General features: G+C 40.5%; 1 protein-coding gene across 1 annotated transcript in view; it reads left to right on the top strand.

Moving 5' to 3' along the window:
* opn5 (opsin 5) overlaps nucleotides 1–8,662 on the top strand; it is a 47,777-nt gene extending 39,115 nt beyond the window's left edge. The window contains exons 5-7 of the mRNA XM_070987389.1: nucleotides 83–417; nucleotides 579–823; nucleotides 6,517–8,662. Coding sequence (XP_070843490.1) covers nucleotides 83–417; nucleotides 579–823; nucleotides 6,517–6,583 — 647 coding nt within the window. The 3' untranslated portion in view covers nucleotides 6,584–8,662. The remainder of the gene's footprint in view (nucleotides 1–82; nucleotides 418–578; nucleotides 824–6,516) is intronic.
* The last annotated feature ends 8,423 nt before the right edge of the window (nucleotides 8,663–17,085 follow it).

Below are 17,085 nucleotides of genomic sequence, written 5' to 3'. Positions count from 1 at the left end.
CATGCAGCTGCAGAACAGCATTTAAGCAGCCTTTAAGGTTTCTTGTCTTTCTCACCACTAGTCCATCATACTTCACTCCTAGGCACATGGCTAAAACGCCACCACGCCTTCCTGTGCCTGGCCTTTGTGTGGGTCTATGCAGCCTTCTGGGCCACCATGCCCCTGATCGGCTGGGGAAGTTATGCTCCGGAGCCCTTCGGGACCTCTTGCACATTGGACTGGTGGCTGGCACAGGCCTCCGTGTCTGGCCAGAGCTTCGTCATGGCCATCCTGTTCTTCTGTCTTGTCCTCCCCACAGGCATTATTGTCTTCTCCTACGTCATGATCATCTTCAAGGTGAAGTCCTCTGCAAAGGAGATTTCCCATTTTGACGCCCGCATCAGAAACAGCCACAACCTTGAGATGAAACTTACAAAGGTAGGTGAGAGGTTGGAGGGAATGCATGGTAAAGAAAAAAGCAGGATAAAGCAAGAGTGCTAAACAAAGGAAATAGAGAGAAGACTTTTCAGTAGTGCTCATAGAGGAATCATATTAAGGACAAATCTCTGATCTGAATGTTGCTTTGGATCCTCTCTCAGGTGGCAATGCTGATCTGTGCAGGCTTCTTGATAGCCTGGATACCGTATGCAGTGGTGTCAGTGGTGTCAGCGTTTGGTGAACCAGACTCGGTGCCCATCCCTGTGTCTGTCATTCCAACGCTGCTGGCAAAGTCCTCAGCCATGTACAACCCCATCATCTACCAGGTCGTGGATCTGAAAAATTCCTGCGCCAAATCGTCCTGTTTTAAGGCCCGGAAGGAACGCAGGCATTTTAGAAAGTCAAGGTAAAACAGAGCATGTTAAGACAAGATAAGATGAGACCTAATTGATCCCACACTGGGAAAATGTAGTCGTTACAGCCAGCAAGTATTACAAAAAGCAAGCACAGTGGCATAAAGAGGTCAGAATTAAAAAAGTATACAGGGTACCGAATAGAAAAACAACTATGTATAAGTACATTTGTACAGATTATAAAAAAAAAAATAGAAATGAGAAAACTAACTAATGGCATGTATTGTATTGCACTTTAGAAATACTAGTTGTATGTACTGTATATGCACAATATACAATATATTGCCAAAAGTATTGGCTCACCTGCCTCTCAACTCTTCTGGGAAGGCTTTCCACAAGGTTTAGGAGTGTATGGGAATTTTTGACCATTCTTCCAGAAGCGCATTTGTGAGGTCAAACACTGATGTTGGACGAGAGGTCTGGCTCTCAGTCTCTGCTGTTATTCATCTCAAAGGTGTTCTATTGGGTTGAGGTCAGGACAGTCAAGTTCATCCACACCAAACTCTCTCATCCATATCTTTATGGACCTTGCTTTGTGCACTGGTGTACAGTCATGTTAGAAAGGAAGGGGTCATCCCCAAATGTTCCCACAAAGTTGGGAGCATGGAATTGTCTAAAAACCCTTGGTATCCTGAAGCATTCAGAGTTCCTTTCACCGGAACTAAGGGGCCAAGCCCAGCTCCTGAAAAACATCCCCACACCATAATCCCCCCTCCACAAAACTTTACACTTGGCACAATGCAGTCAGACAAGTACCGTTCGCCTGGCAACTGCCAAACCAAGACTTGTCCATCAGATCACCAATTCGTCACTTCAGAGAACGCATCTCCACTGCTCTAGAGTCCAGTGGTGGCGTGATTTACACCACTGCATCCAACGCTTTGCATTTCATTTGGTGATGTATGGTTTGGATGCAGCTGCTCGGCCATGGAAACCCATTCCATGAAGCTCTCTACACACTGTTCTTGAACTAATCTGAAGGCCACACGAAGTTTGGAGGTCTGTAGTGATTGACTCTTCAGAAAGTTGGCGACCTCTGTGCACTATGCCCCTCAGCATCCATTGACCCCGCTCCATCATTTTACGTGGCCTACCTCTTCGTGGCTGAGTTGCTGTCATTCACAATCGCTTCCACTTTGTTGTTCCGCTGTTTACTCCAGCGTCATGTAATGTAGCACTGTGTTGATGCTGTCTGTAAACAGTTTGCCAGATGAAGGACCTGCGATAGCGCAGGGGTTGGGATGGGTTCTCCATGATCAATGTCAGCTTGGCTAACATCCTCCTCTCACCCACCTCCTGGATGGTGTTCAGAGGGCAGTCCAGGACAGAGGCAGCTCTCCTGACCAGTTTGTTAAGTCTTGTTAAGCCCCAGCAGACCACTACATAGAAAACTGCAGATGCCACCATAGAACCATATGCTTTTAACAGCATCACATACTCCAATGGACAGGACCAGGTCCAGATTACTTTGGCCCCTCCTGTACAGGGCATCTATGTTATTTGTCCAGTCCAGTTTGTGGTTTGTGTGGTTTGTGGTTGAGGTGAACACCTAGGTATTTGTAATCCCACACGATCTCAATGTCCAAGTCCTGCATGTTTAACGGTGTAGTCTGTGGGCCCTTCCATCAGAAATCAATAACTTTCCAGTCTTTATTCCTCTGTTGATGAAGCATTGGATTTATACTTAATGATCATATGCTCATGCATCAACTTTACCAGCTGACCAGATATATCCAACATATTCATGCAGGTGTACAACCTGACACTTCTCATTGTTACTCTGCTAATGCACGGCTTACTGCCACAGCTCCCTCCACCCAACCCCCTCCATATATGTGCTGTTGTTTTATTAAAGGGGGGATTAGTTCTCTGCAGAATCTATGTTGCTGTTTTGATTATTTGAGAGCAAAGAACAACTCTATTGTATAACAGTTTGCTATAAATAGACAATTCTCAGTTGTTGTGTCTTTTAATTTTAATGGTGAGTTGATTTTGCTAACCTTTTGCACCCAGTTGACACATTCAACCTACAATTACAATTAGTCATTTGTCAGACGCTTTTATCCAAAGAAACATATATATGAATTCACACACTGATGGCACAGCATCGTGGGCAATTTTGGGGTTGGCCAAGGATACTTCGGCATGTGGACTGCCAAGGTTAGAGATCGAACCACCGACTTCCGGATTGGTGGACAACCACTCTACCTCCTGAGCCACAGCTGCCCTGCCCAAGCTGACAGTGTCTTACCACAGTGAAAGTGGGACACACTATAGCAACATGCAAAACTGCACTGACAACCAAGCTAAATGGGCAACTTTCCTGGGGTCCAGGTTCCTTTTGTGTCAATGACTTTCTTCTAATTGGACTGATTTGTTTCTGAATATGCATAACTAAAGTAAACAATAAGGACCTGCTCCTGTGTTTTATCTAATCTTGAGCCCCTATGTGGTAGAGCGCTCCTGTTTCAAAATCTAGTTTTTGATTGTTTGTTGTTGTTGATTGTAGATTGCTCCAGGATCTACTATTGTAGTTCTACAACTACTATTGTAGTTCCTGGGCCTGTTCAATGACCACGTCTGGCCCATGTATCTGAAACATAAGAACATCATGGAGGGGTCAGGTGCTGATGTCTTGCAGCTAGATGGAACCAAATCAAAGGAACAGCTGTTCAACTTTGTCTATGGCGACATCCTGAACAACATCCAGACGACTCTTTAATATATTTCACTTGATGTAGTAATGATAATAATAATACTTATAACAATAAGCAGAAGAAGTATCTTTATTTATATAGCACATTACAAAGTGCTTCACACAAAGCAACAGTTTAATAACAAGCCGATCATAAAAACAATTTCAGTAACAACAATTTTGGTAGATCAGAAATGATAAACTTTATTTATACAGCACTTTCCAAACAAATTAGCAATGTGCTTTATTCGTGGTTGAACCAGGACTAAAGCATTTCAAGACTGCAGTGAGGCCAGTCAAAAGTTTGGACAGACCTTCTCATTCAATGCTTTTTCTCAATTTTTTTTTAAATTTTCTTCATTGTAGATTAATACTGAAGACATCCAAACTATGAAGGAACACATATGGAATTATATAGTAAACAAAAAAGTGTTAAACAAACCACAATATGTTTTATATTTTAGATTCTTCAAAGTGGCCACCATTTGCTTTGATGACAGCTTTGCACACTCTTGGCATTCTCTCAATCATGTGTAGTCTGCTATGTACAATGCACCCAATTCCATGCTATCTTTGTGGGAACAGTTTTCGCCCCTTCCTGTTCCAACATGACTGTACACCAGTGCACAAAGCAAGGTCCATAAAGACATGGATGAGAGAGTTTGGTGTGGATGAACTTGACTGTCCGGACCTCAACCTGATAGAACACCTTTGGGATGAATTACAGCAGAGACTGAGAACCAGACCTCTCGCCCAACATCAGTGTTTGACCTCACAAATACGCTTCTGGAAGAATGGTCAAAAATACCCATAAACACACTCCTAAACCTTGTGGAAAGCCTTCCCAGAAGAGTTGAAGTTGTTGTAGCTGCAAAGGGTGGACCGACATATTAAACCCTATGGATTAAGAATGAGATGTCACTTAAATTCATATGTAAGTCAAGGCAGGTGAGCCAATACTTTTGGCAATATAGTGTTTGAAGAAAATTGGATACCATGTTCCATGGGTCCACATTAGAGTCCTTCACTGGCTGAGAAGGCTGCCTTCCTCCTTCACAAAATGAATGGATCAATTTTTTGTGTATTTATTGTCTTGGAGCAATGTCTATTGTAATGTTTTCATTCAGAAAACATTTGGGGCTAGTGTCCACTCTGCCAAATCTCCTCACAGTCCAGTACGCTTCCTGGCAGGACAACATTGTGCTTCCTGCTTCACCCAAAACTTGATGATTAAACGATATTCAGCAGAACTAATACTGACAAAAAACACAGAATTTTGTATTGCATTTTCCGTTTTTTTACGCAATAAATTGTGTGCATGTCCAACTGTGAAAACAAGACTCTTGAGACTGAATGGCACAAACAGGGTTATTTCAGATAAAGTGAGAAAATAATGAGTGAATAGAATTTCAGGAGATTTCCATTTAGGATTAATTGCAGCTTTCAGAGGCATTTATGGCAGAAATACCATGGCTGCTCCACATTTGATCCCTTTACAAATGTGTCAGAGGTTGTTCGTTGTATAGTGGGTCTATCTGTGCCTAGAGCAGAATTACCGCAGTTTAAGGAATTTCATTGAAATCTAAAGAATAGAGGTTGAGAGTTAAAAGGCCCCATGACCTTAATTCAGTCATCAGTCCCTGAAACTGTGAATGTCCCTGTTTCAATAAATACAATACAGTATCCTCAGTATGACTGTGGGTAATGACTAAATGGTTAACTGTATATAAAGCAGTTCAAACTGGCTCCACCTCAACCAGCTGCAGCAGTAAAGTGCTGCTTACACACTGTTGCATCAGTGTGTATGAGGAACTGCTGGCGGCTACAGATGTGGTTCAGGTTTGATGACAGCCAGAAAATCAACTTTTAATTTGAAATCAACAGTGGCTGCTCCTAAAAAGGTTGGTGTAGATGTTGCTATAGCAGTAGTATAGTATAGTATTTCTTGAGGGAAAGATAATGAAAGAACAGCACTGAAGGCTTTCCTCCATGGAAAACATGTTCCCAACTGGCTTCAGCAAGAGTCCTACTACATCAGTGTTTCTCAATTCTGGTCCTCGGGCCTCACTGTCCTGCATGTTTTAGATGCTTCCTGCTCCAACACACCTGGTTTGTTATCAGGCCACTGCAGAACTTGTTGATGAGCTGATCATTTGAATCAGGTGTGGTGGAGGAGGGAAACATCTAAAACAGGCATGTCCAAACTATTCCACAAAGGGCCGTGTGGCTACAGGTTTTTTCTACAACCAATCAAGAGGATGCAGTCTGACCAATCAGCTGTCTGAAGACTCAGATCAGCTGATGAAATGAGTCAAGTCTGGTGTGCTGCTGCTTGGTTGGAAAGAAACCTTCGGCCACTTGGCCCTTTGTGGAATACTTTTGACATGCCTGATCTAACACATGCAGGGCAGTGGGGCCCGAGGACCGGAATTGAGAAACACTGTACTACATCATCTGATTGGTTGAAGTGTGGCTGTGATAGACTGAGATAGACAGAAGGTCCATCCAATAACCTGCTAAGTTTTATGAGAGCATCTGCCCTTTTCCAAACAGTTTCCAAGGACGACTTCCCAGATGGTGCTGTGTACTTAACCATCTGGAGCATCAGGTTAACTGAATGTGAAGTGCACATAAAAGGAGTCTGCCCAGAGCATGTACTTGACCTTTGCAGCTCAGATGGCATAAATTGCACTGCAGACACAACCCTTGTTCATGATGATGACTGATAAGGACCTGTTTGACACTGTCATGAAGTGAATGAGTGAAGGAGGAAGTGATTTCAGACACAGCAAGTGTCACATCAGTGTGTGTGTGTGTGTGTGTGTGTGTGTGTGTGTGTGTGTGTGTGTGTGTGTGTGTGTGTGTGTGTGTGTAGCCATCATTTTCTGTGGGGGTGTTTTATATGTTCTGAAGGCATCTAAATTTAGATGGTTTTTAGTGTTAAAAACAAAGACATTCTTACTGATGTCCTTTTCTCCTGTTGCACTGCAGGTTCTACACCATTTCCGGGTCATTGCGTGGCACTCCACCAGCCAAAGAAGCTGACATCACGAAGTGACACAAGACACTTTAGACTGTGTGTTCCTCTTACCTCCTGTACTTTGGATGGTTTGCCTTGTTCCCTGCCCTCTGTGCCCTACACTTATCCAATCACACGCTGCCTGTCACCTGCTATGACATAAACTGCTCACCTTTGTTGCCGGTGGTACCGGAGTCTCGCTGCTTGTTTTTGCACCCACGCTGGATCACCACGTGCTTCCAGCAGCTCTCCACCTCCACTTCCTTGGAAACACATCTTCCCCTATGAGGTTTTCCTTAATCTGTGGAGTTGCGTTGTCTTTACAGTGGTTAAAACATACAAGTGACGTGTTCTGTGAGCTTCTTGACTTCACTTTTCAGTATTACAGTACAGGCACAATGTCTGTCAATGCTATGAAAGAGACAACACACGTGTTATTGACTGACCACAGTGTTGTTCTCATTGTACGGCTCGATTCAACTTTGAAAGCTTGAGTTTTCAAAGTTATGTAACATCTGGAGCTGTAACCTTTTGTGATTCCAAATCTTGCAAAATTGTGGAACTGCTACACTATTTTCAAGTACTAAATTTATTTTTGACAATGTTTCTAAAGCTCAACTGCATATTAGAACAGAAAATAATCAACCTCACGTGAGCCATGTCAAATCAGGTCTGGCTGGAAGCATCAAGCTCAAAGTTGTATTTTTACTGTTTCTTTGTACAGGCTGTTGTCTTTTGTACTCCTCTACCTGTGGCTTGTACAGTAGATATATTTCAGAAGGCACTGAATCAGAACAGCTTATGTTATCATCACCTGTTAAAGTGCACACAAGGAGGCGTTATGTCACTCTAAATTGTGAAGCTGAGGTGTAAACATTACATTTACATGATGTTGACATTTTACAGCATTGATCAAAAGCTTATTGAGCTAACAAAAATGCTCAAGGTTCAACCCTTCACAAGAAAACACAGACAGGACGGGTGCACTTTACTTCAGCACTTTACTTCACTTCAAGACATTCAGTATGCAGTAATAACAGTTTGGTGTATACATGTACACACACACATATACATATGTGTGTGGATGGAATGGGCACACAATGTTCATTGAAAACATTCATGTCATTCTTTCACTAGTTACCAAGCCAAACATAACCATGAGGTTAATTAAGGGTCGATTTTAGAATCTATTTATTGTTGATTTGTCGTCTGTTTTTTGTTTTTTCTTGCCATGGTCAAAGAGCATTGTCTTTACATTACATCATGTCGACATTTTGGGAATGCATGCTTATTCACTGTCTTGCCTAAGTGTTAGATAAGAAAATTGAAACCACTGTCTTGTCTCTGTGTAAAGCATGAAGCGAGAGCCAGGGTGCAATTAGCTTACCTTAGCAGAAAGACTGTAAGCAGGGGGAAACAGCTAGCCTGGCCATGTCAAAAGTAAAGAAATTGTGTCTACATCCCCAGTTGGATCTTGCTTTTTTAATAGGATTAAATCAACTCAAAACATAGTTTTATGGGGAGTTACGTGCTAACCATTAGCAGCTCTTAGAATCTCAGAACCAGGGTAGCCATTTCCCCTACTGCAGTCTTAATGCCAAGATAAATACCTCCTGCCTCCAGCTCAATGCTTAATGGAGATGCATGAGAGTGATAACTCTCGAGGGACTCCTAAAACCTGTAAACTGAGGGTCGCAGAACTGATGAGGGTAACTGAGCTAGCACTGCGGTTAGCAAGCTAATCTGATAGCATGTCTACTGCAAGCTGGCCACTTTAGGTCCAAGCTGTTACAGTGTTTTCCAAAAAAATCAACAACACTGACTGTGGGTTTGACATGTTTAGTTCAGTAAATCTGCTTGCTACTTTCTTATGTTTGTCACTGTTCCTACGTTAGTTACAGAAACATGGCCCACTGACACTGTGGGCTATCTCTGTCTATCACGTATCCGTTGCAGGTTGTAGCATGAGAATCTCCCATAGATCTTCTCCTGTAACTTGGCAAGAAAGTGAATAACCATGTTTCCCAAAACAATAATTAATAATTTGAAATGGACATGTACTTGGTTGAATGTTTTCCCTTTTGCACATACCTGGTGTCTCATTCATTAAAATGTTCTTAAAATTGATGTTTAATGTTTAATGTAAGCACATTTCTCGAATGCAGACGAGCAATATTCAAAAAAATAGGCCTCGCTTATTGAAAAATGTGCATGTCCGTCTCAGCTTCACTCCATTAATCATAAATGAGTGCTAATGTGAAGCTTTTCAAAATGTCCACCGCTGAGTAGAAGGAAGGAAGTTAACGATGGGCATTGATTCTCTGCTGACAGAGAGATGCTCAGAAAATTCAACAGCAGGGTTAGCTCAGAAGAAATAGGTTGAGTGGGAAGAGTTCTGCACGAAGTCAATAGAAAGAAGCAGCTTGCACATCAGGGTAAATCAAAGGTCACAGCTCACATGTCTGCAGTGGAGGCTGAAATGAGGTCACAGAACTTATGAAATGAGTTCAGTGTTGTGCATAAACCCCTCAGTTCGAACAAAGTGGCTCACAGAATAAACAATTTCCGTAACTTTCCTAAACCAACAATCTGACATTCATACCAACTGCATGCAGTGGTCTGCCTGATTGTGGTTATGGCTATAAAAACATATCATAAATGACAAATCATAAGATACAGAATTAGGTCTATGGCTACTAGGCTTGAAATCTGCTGATAAAACAAACATGATACTTTGAAATATGTTGACCATCAGAAATGTATCTGTATCTCTGGTTGTATGTCTCTCATTGTGGACAATGATGCATGTCCATGAGCAAGACAGTTTTATGCAGTATTGGACTTTTGAGAGTTTTTGCATGTGATGAAACACCTTAATCTTACCTAACCAAACAGAAATTTCCATCTGGTTATTTCCTCAAAAAGATTTTAACAGAAAATGTACTATGTTCTGGTATATATTGATATAGTGCTATAAAAAAATACCTATACCACAATAAAATATTTTATCTTCATTGCTAAGCCATACTTTGAAGCATACAGTATAAAAATAAGGCAAAGAGGAGTAAAGTAACATGCACATATGGTGTGTGCTATCAAATGAAAGCATCCAGTTTAAGTGTATGTGACTGGTATGTGATTATTGTCGTGAAATTGCCAGAAGAGAATTTACTCTATTTTCATCAGTACATTTGAATCTACCTCAAATTCTCTATAAGGCAATGCCCAAGCAATCAGTCAAAGTCACAGAGATACATGATGGCAAAGTCTCACTTTCAATTTGACGCATTTGAACAGTAAACCTTCCATTATAAGCTTTTCTTCCAGCTATGATTGACAGCAACAAACAGCACCAAAGTCTCCAATGACTGCACCATTTTCTGAATTTTCTTGTAACATGAGACTTTCTCTAGTGAGGCGATGCTCCCTTTCAAATTTTATGCCATTGTCTTGTTCAGCCTTTTGTAAACCTGCCACATTTAGCCTCTTGTATCCCTCTGCATGTCAGCACTCTGAAGCCTAAGTGTTTGGACATGTCCAACTGTCTTAAACAGCTGACGGGTCTCTGTTATCACTGCAACCACAAGTTAGACACTTTGTGGATTCTCCAGCAACTCTTTGGTTCCACCAATCCTTCAAGTTTAAATATATGCACTAGACTTCTGTTAGTAGTTTTTTCTCCACTCATAACACCATGCCTTGCAGGCCTGATGACCTACAAGTCCTCAAAAGTCGGTCACATTTTGCCCCCTGAAATGAGTTTAAAAATATTCCCAATGTCAATTTATTTTTGGTCAGATGGTATCACTTTAAGAAAAAACTCTTGCTAAACCATATTCCATTTCCACCTTGACATATTTAGAGCAATATTACAAAATATTCAAAGCTTGTTTTTGCCCATACAGGGAAAAAGTGGAGATTATATTGATTCTCAGAGTCAGTACCTGTTAAGTAAGGGCAATGTTGTACTTTCTGTGGTCACCAAAGGTCATCTGTGTACTTCAGGCTGTGTTTCTTCTTTAGAAAAATATATTTAAGATAGTATTTTCCAAACATGTTATAACCTTGTGATTAGGAAACACAGGTCTTTGCTGACTGCTGCGACACTTCATATGGAGTAACTACACAGATCAAATATGGTAAAAAAAAAAAAAAAAAAAAAAGAAAAGAAAAGAAAGAAGAAAAAAGTTTATATTGAATGCTGGCTTGCATTTTGTTGATTTGACATAATTCAACATAACATAGCATTTTACAATTTTTCCAAATGATCTTCACAAAAAAATTCAAAAATGAATATTCATTGCAGGGCTAATTGATTGGGTTACATCACATTATATTGTACAGGTGTGTTACTGTGGCCACGGACATCATGTCGTCGTCCCCATGTTCTCTGTACAAAATCCAAGTTCCACTAAATGTAAAACACTGCTGCACCAAACATATTGGACTGTCTGCAGTGTCCCAGTATTCCCAGATGTGTGATTCTGTGTGTGTGTGATTCTCTAGATGTGCTGATTGATACATTTTTCAATGCATGTTTTTTTTGCTTCCTATCAGGGTGGTTCAGATGATGTCATGTGATTTCAGTGAGGTCTCTATGAGCCCGATCTCAATGTAGAAGCAAAAATGAAACTGATGTGTAGTTTTCCAGTAAGCACATTGTACTGCGTACCTTGAATCAGGACTGATGCAACTGATCTTTATGCATATGGAAATATATAGCAGCACAGTCTGGAGTGTGTTTGTTCTCAGTTCATACGGAAAATCTTGAAAAAGTTCTGTTAAATATCATAAGCGTGAATTTAAGCCTTAAGATTTCAAAGAAGAAATATTTGAAATGCTGAACTGAGGATGAAGCAGCCTGTTGGCCTGTTGCTAGGTGTCTACAATGACATTCTTGTTTGGCGTCAAACTGAATCTCAGTCAGTTGTCAATTGCTTGGGTCTGTTTCTAGTCTGTTGGTCAATGTGGATGTGTGGGGTTATGTTGGACCAAAATTGTGTTGCACAGAAATAGCGTTTTCCAAATTTATAATGTAAATTACTGTTGTTTTTCATGGTTGTTAACACATTTAATTACTGTTGTACATTGTGCTTGTTTGATTCTGTCAATCACGCCTATCTATGAGGTCAATATTCTGCTCACAAACAGAAACAGGATCAAGTGCGTTTGATGATTATTATTAAAAGGCATGCCATTATTAATTTACCATAATCCATTCACAAATGGCCATGTGTTGATGACATGACTTACAGGTATAAATTTATGTGAAACTGCCTGAGAAGGCATTTTAGATAGCTAATGAGTGGAGCAGCGGGCCACCTTCTCAGTTCAAGTATACTGTAACTCCATACAGTATACGGAACCACATAGAATAAATTACCTGGATGACTGAGAATCCTGAAAGCCATATTTATTCATATGAATCAATATGATAATTAATCTTTATCAACCTTTATTTTGAGAAACATTCTTCACTCAAAAACACTTTGTGCCATTTGTGTACCAAATTAAAGAGTAAGGCTGGTAGATCTTCTTCTTCTTCTTCTTCTTCTTCTTCTTCTTCTTCAACAAAACCACCAATTACTTGATCCTACTAACAAGTACCGTGTTTATTTCCAGAGGCTGAAGCCTGATTCCTCTGTGCCATAGCTCTCCATTGTTGCCCAGAAACTATTAAAAACAAATCAGTGAGTCACACCATTACACTGGGTGACATGTTCCTTTGTTAGAATGAACACACACATTGTGGTTCATTTTAAATAAATCCCACATACTCTGAAATACTAGAGCTACGTTTATTAAAATTACTGTGCCCAGATGTTTTGTGTTTAGGGACAACAGCAGTAAGTTTCATTTTGACAGAAATCAGCAACAAAAATAATCAACATATCAGTTTATGTGACTTGTCAAATTAAAAAAAATCTGAAAACCACATGAAAACAATTGTTCTTTTATTCTCAGTCAGAAAATTCAGTTCAGAGTGGAGTCTTTTCATCAAAGATGGCCTGAATAATATTTACCCGTCACAGCATTTGCTGGGATCAAACATCAGTTTAGTGCTGTTTCAAAAGATAAAGAACAGCAGTGTTAATGGGAACGAACATTTCTCATTCACCATTCATTCACTGCTGTAATAATATAGTTTTTCTGTCATGCACTTTCCTGATGTGACTTTGGTATCTGTGGGCTTCATTAAAGAATGATGTTATCGTTATTTTTTTAAACTTACAACTTAATCTACCATTTTTACGTGTTTTGTCCAGAAACATCGCAGGTAGTGATGTGACTGACAAATGTTGACTGTTCTGTTTCATTCAGTGAGGTATTATTGTCAGTTTGAAGCACCACATGTTGCGCACTGAGTATATTGTCTGTATCACCTGTTTCATATCCAAAACATATGGCACTGCTTTCCAAATCTATTGTGTTGTGTTAAGTCTCAAATGAAATTCCAAATAAAGGTGCAACGATGCACATATATTTAGATGAAATGTCTTTTGCCCGTTTTTCTTTCATACTTTCTTCCCTGCATATCATGCAGCTGCTCCCACGACTCCAAAACAGCTACGACAAAAAAATCTGATTTCTTAACAAGCATCAGGAGTCAGTGGAGAACAAATGACATTACATCACTGCACAGCAACGACTGTATTCAACAGTGGGACCAAGCTCTTCTCAGGCAGCCTTGGCAACGAGTGATTGAATCTCCAGCTGACAAAGCAGCACACCAAAGAGCCTCTCTCCCATCATGGACTGGGAACTGGGCATACCTAGTTAGCATATCGTAACAGTATACACAGCTAAGCACAGGGTTGCTTAATGTTTGTCAGTATACATGTATTGATTTGTGTAATGTTATTCACTGAGCTTTGTTCTTGCGATATCTTTCCAGAGTTAGGTTAGTTTGATGCTGATGCAGGGTCCACATACTTCCATTTCGGCTTTAAACATAGACAAACATTCTGAGAGGAAACTCAAAGCTCCTGCTTGTTCCTCTTTATGCAGTTACTGCAGTATTTTAATGCCTTTTAAGCCACTGCACCTACAACTTTTAAACTAAATAAAAGATCCAAGCCAGAAAATAGTGAAAAATACCCATCGGAGATGATTCAAATGATGTGAACAATTACTGAAGATTATAGAAATGTCTTGAAAGACTGGCTTCATTCACAAAAATAAAGACTGATGTCTTTTAAGGCTTAGAGGTTAGCCGCCTTACCCACAGGCTAAACAAGAGCCATGTTTCCATGGTAACAATCAGTAACAGCAGCTGACCAGCAGCACCAAACAACGAAAAAGAGGAAAACATGACTCATAATTTGTGGTATATTAACAATGTTGCATGAGAAGGGAAATAGTTTGAACCTGTATTTAACATATTATCTAGCAGTGAGGAGGACACTGTCACTGTCGATAGCAGAAGCATAACAGATCAAAGCTGTTTGACACAGCCTCACAGTCTACCATGTTTTTCAGTCTGAAAATATCCTAATTTCCTCAAATTTGATTGCAAATTATTCTTACTAGCCAAGATTTATACAACTTTGAGCAACAGATAAATTTAGATGTCTGAAACTGACCTGAAGTCTGACATTAGGCTGTTAGGGAGGCTGATATAGCAGCAGATTGATACCCATGTTGTTGGAGTCACATGTTCTACAGTCATATGTGGGTGTAATATTCAGGAGTCCTCATACAGTTTTAATAGTGGGAAAGAAAACCAAATAGAAAACATTTAAAATAAATTCCTCAACAATCTGCTTTGCCTATGAATAAGCTGAAGAATCACCAGCAGCACTAATAGATAATAAACGCTTATTCTCCTGTTTTTCAGTTGCCAGAACCCTCAAGGGACTGCTCTCTGTAACGATTGGAAAGCTTCCCAGTTAAATGAGAAATCCTCCTCAAACCAGTGTTGCTTCTTGAGTAATTGGTCATGCAATACCTGATCAGTAGACCCCCAGGCCACTAGAGACTGGGCCTTTAAACATTCTAAAAAGCATTGAATGCCAGGCTATGGAAACAGAATTGTCCCATTAGCATCAGCCCCGTGACACTGATAACTGAAGCTGTTTAGGAACTGAAAATTCTGTTCCAGGAAATGGGTCAAGCTGTAAAATGTCCTGCGGTAACTCTGAACCGAGGAATGTGGAAAACAGACTAGGACAAGGCAGCACTGGATATCACTTGGGACTGAGAGCCTGGGGAGTTTCCTCATGTGGCCTCAAATGAACTGAGCTTCATGTCAGTGTGACTTCAGAGACTGGTCAGCCTCAGTCTTGACCTGCTGCAACACCTAGTGGAGGATTAGAAGGATTGCACTCAGAATGGCTTGATGATAATATATCACACTTTTCTGACTACTTTGAGACTAATTAGATTCTGCTGATAATACTTTGTGGTTTAACTTAACTAAGATTTTGAATGCAGGACTTTTACTGCAAGAGAGTATTTTGACATCAAATGGCTATGTCTACTTAAGTGAAGGATCTGAACACTTCTTCCACCACTGAGTAGAAGTGAGGAAATCAGAATACATTTATAGAACAGCAAGAGTTATAAAGGATATCTTTATCACAGAAATTGGTTCATTTGGCCACTTGATCCATCCATCCATCCACAGCCCAGATCTATCCCTTCATTCTCTCATCCCACTTCATCCCCAGCTCCTTCATCCCTCAAAATCACCTTCAATCACAAAAGCAAAAGACAACAAAGTAGTTTAAAAAGGCCTAAACAGACCCCAGCTTCTCACAATATCTGCTAAGTTGAGGTCTAAGTTAAGTCAAGAAAGGATCACAATGACCTTGGTGTGCAATTCCCCACCTGTCTAATGCTTTGTTCCAGAAAACTTGGAAACAGTTGTTTGACGGCGCAACACAATGGCAACACCCACGAATGTGCGTATTATAAATGATTAAACATCCACTTAGAGGCATTGTAAAGTATATTTGCGTCTGTTTGACGTGCTGAGCCTTGATATTATGTCTCTAAAGTTAATACTTTCGTCCTTTGTTTATTTTATGTTTTTACTTTGTCTTCAGTGTCACGTAATTCATTTCTGGAATATTTAGATACGTACCAAAGTATAAAAGTGCCGTGAAATAAAATGCTTAATGCATCTATGACTTCATGTATTGTTCTTCCTCCTCTGTTTCGGTTTTGTATGCAAGGAGGCTGCACTGCTGAGAGTTCAATAGTGTGTACACTTTGTCTATGTTCATTTTATTTATGATTCATCCCAATTCCAACTTCCAACTTTTACTGGAAGCCCCAAGGAAAGGGCATCATCACATGCTGACTGTCCGAGAGGGGAGTACCAACCAGCTCTCAGTTGTGATTCAGGAGCCGGTGTGTTTCCTTACCAATGTGTATGACAGCTTCTCTCTCCTGAGCCTCCACCTCAGTACAGGCCGGGTAACACTCCGTCACATTAACCACCTGTAGATCCTGTCCTTGAGCACAATCCTAAATCATCTGGTGAATGATTTAGGATTCTGATTCTGATGTCAGAGGAGGTTCACACTGTCTTATCATACAGACTAGAAGCCCTCAGGGTGTCTCAGTTTCTTTAGATGTACTTGTTGGAAAGTGGCTCTTAGTGGATTTTGTGGTTTAGGGAAGAAGACATGCTAGCCCCACTGTTAGTTCATGTGAGTGGACTATTATAAAGCAGACAGTCATCAATTTGATAATATTAAACTCATTGTTGTTTGCCTCCTGAGCAAACCTGAACCGTGGGTCCCTTCTGTTCCCCCCGCTGTCTGCGCAGTATTCACCTGTCAAGCATAAAGCAGACTTTGCAAATTTTCATTCAGTTTTGCCCAGAGCCCAGAAACCAGAACAGAACTGGTCTCAGGATTGTTGTGTGTCAATGAGTGTGTGGTAATTTAATTAAAAATAGGTTATTGAGGGAGATGTACAATGTAAACACAATATCAAGTTACATAATAAAGGTCTTCAAACCAGACTGTGGGGACAGGGTCTGTAGATTGTCCAAACACATTTCCAGTCGATTACATTTCCATAAATCAAATTACAGTCAGTGAACCTGGGGTCTCCTTGGCACAGCTGGTATTCCAGACTTGGATCACAGTTAAAGAGGTAAATGATAAAGTGAAGGACGGTCTGGGGAGGACGTGGCTGAGATGGAAAGACAAGATGGATGGATGGAGGGACCACTTGAGAGGGAAATATTGCCCTTTTGTTGCTTTTGCAACCTACACTCACACCTCACACACCAATGCCTTAACTGATTTCCACACTGTGACGGAGCGGCTCCGTCACTGACTGTGGGCAGCGTGCTCACACACATACGCACACACATACGGACACAAACGCAAATCTGTAAAAGTCGTTGAGTTATTGTAGAACCTGACACACACCCCATGTTGTAAACATTTAATTTAGTTCAATTTGGTTTAGTTTGATTTAATCAAATGTACTCGTTTAATTCCATGTGTCTTTCTTTTGTTGTGGCCACAAGATCATAACACTGTTCAAAGAGGTCATATGATCTCATTAAAACACCAAAGATT

This window comes from Chaetodon trifascialis, chromosome 19 (genome assembly GCF_039877785.1).
Source record: "Chaetodon trifascialis isolate fChaTrf1 chromosome 19, fChaTrf1.hap1, whole genome shotgun sequence".
Classification (NCBI taxonomy): domain Eukaryota; kingdom Metazoa; phylum Chordata; class Actinopteri; order Chaetodontiformes; family Chaetodontidae; genus Chaetodon; species Chaetodon trifascialis.
Note: the sequence above shows the minus strand (reverse complement) of the source record. Positions and strands in the feature narration are given on the sequence as shown.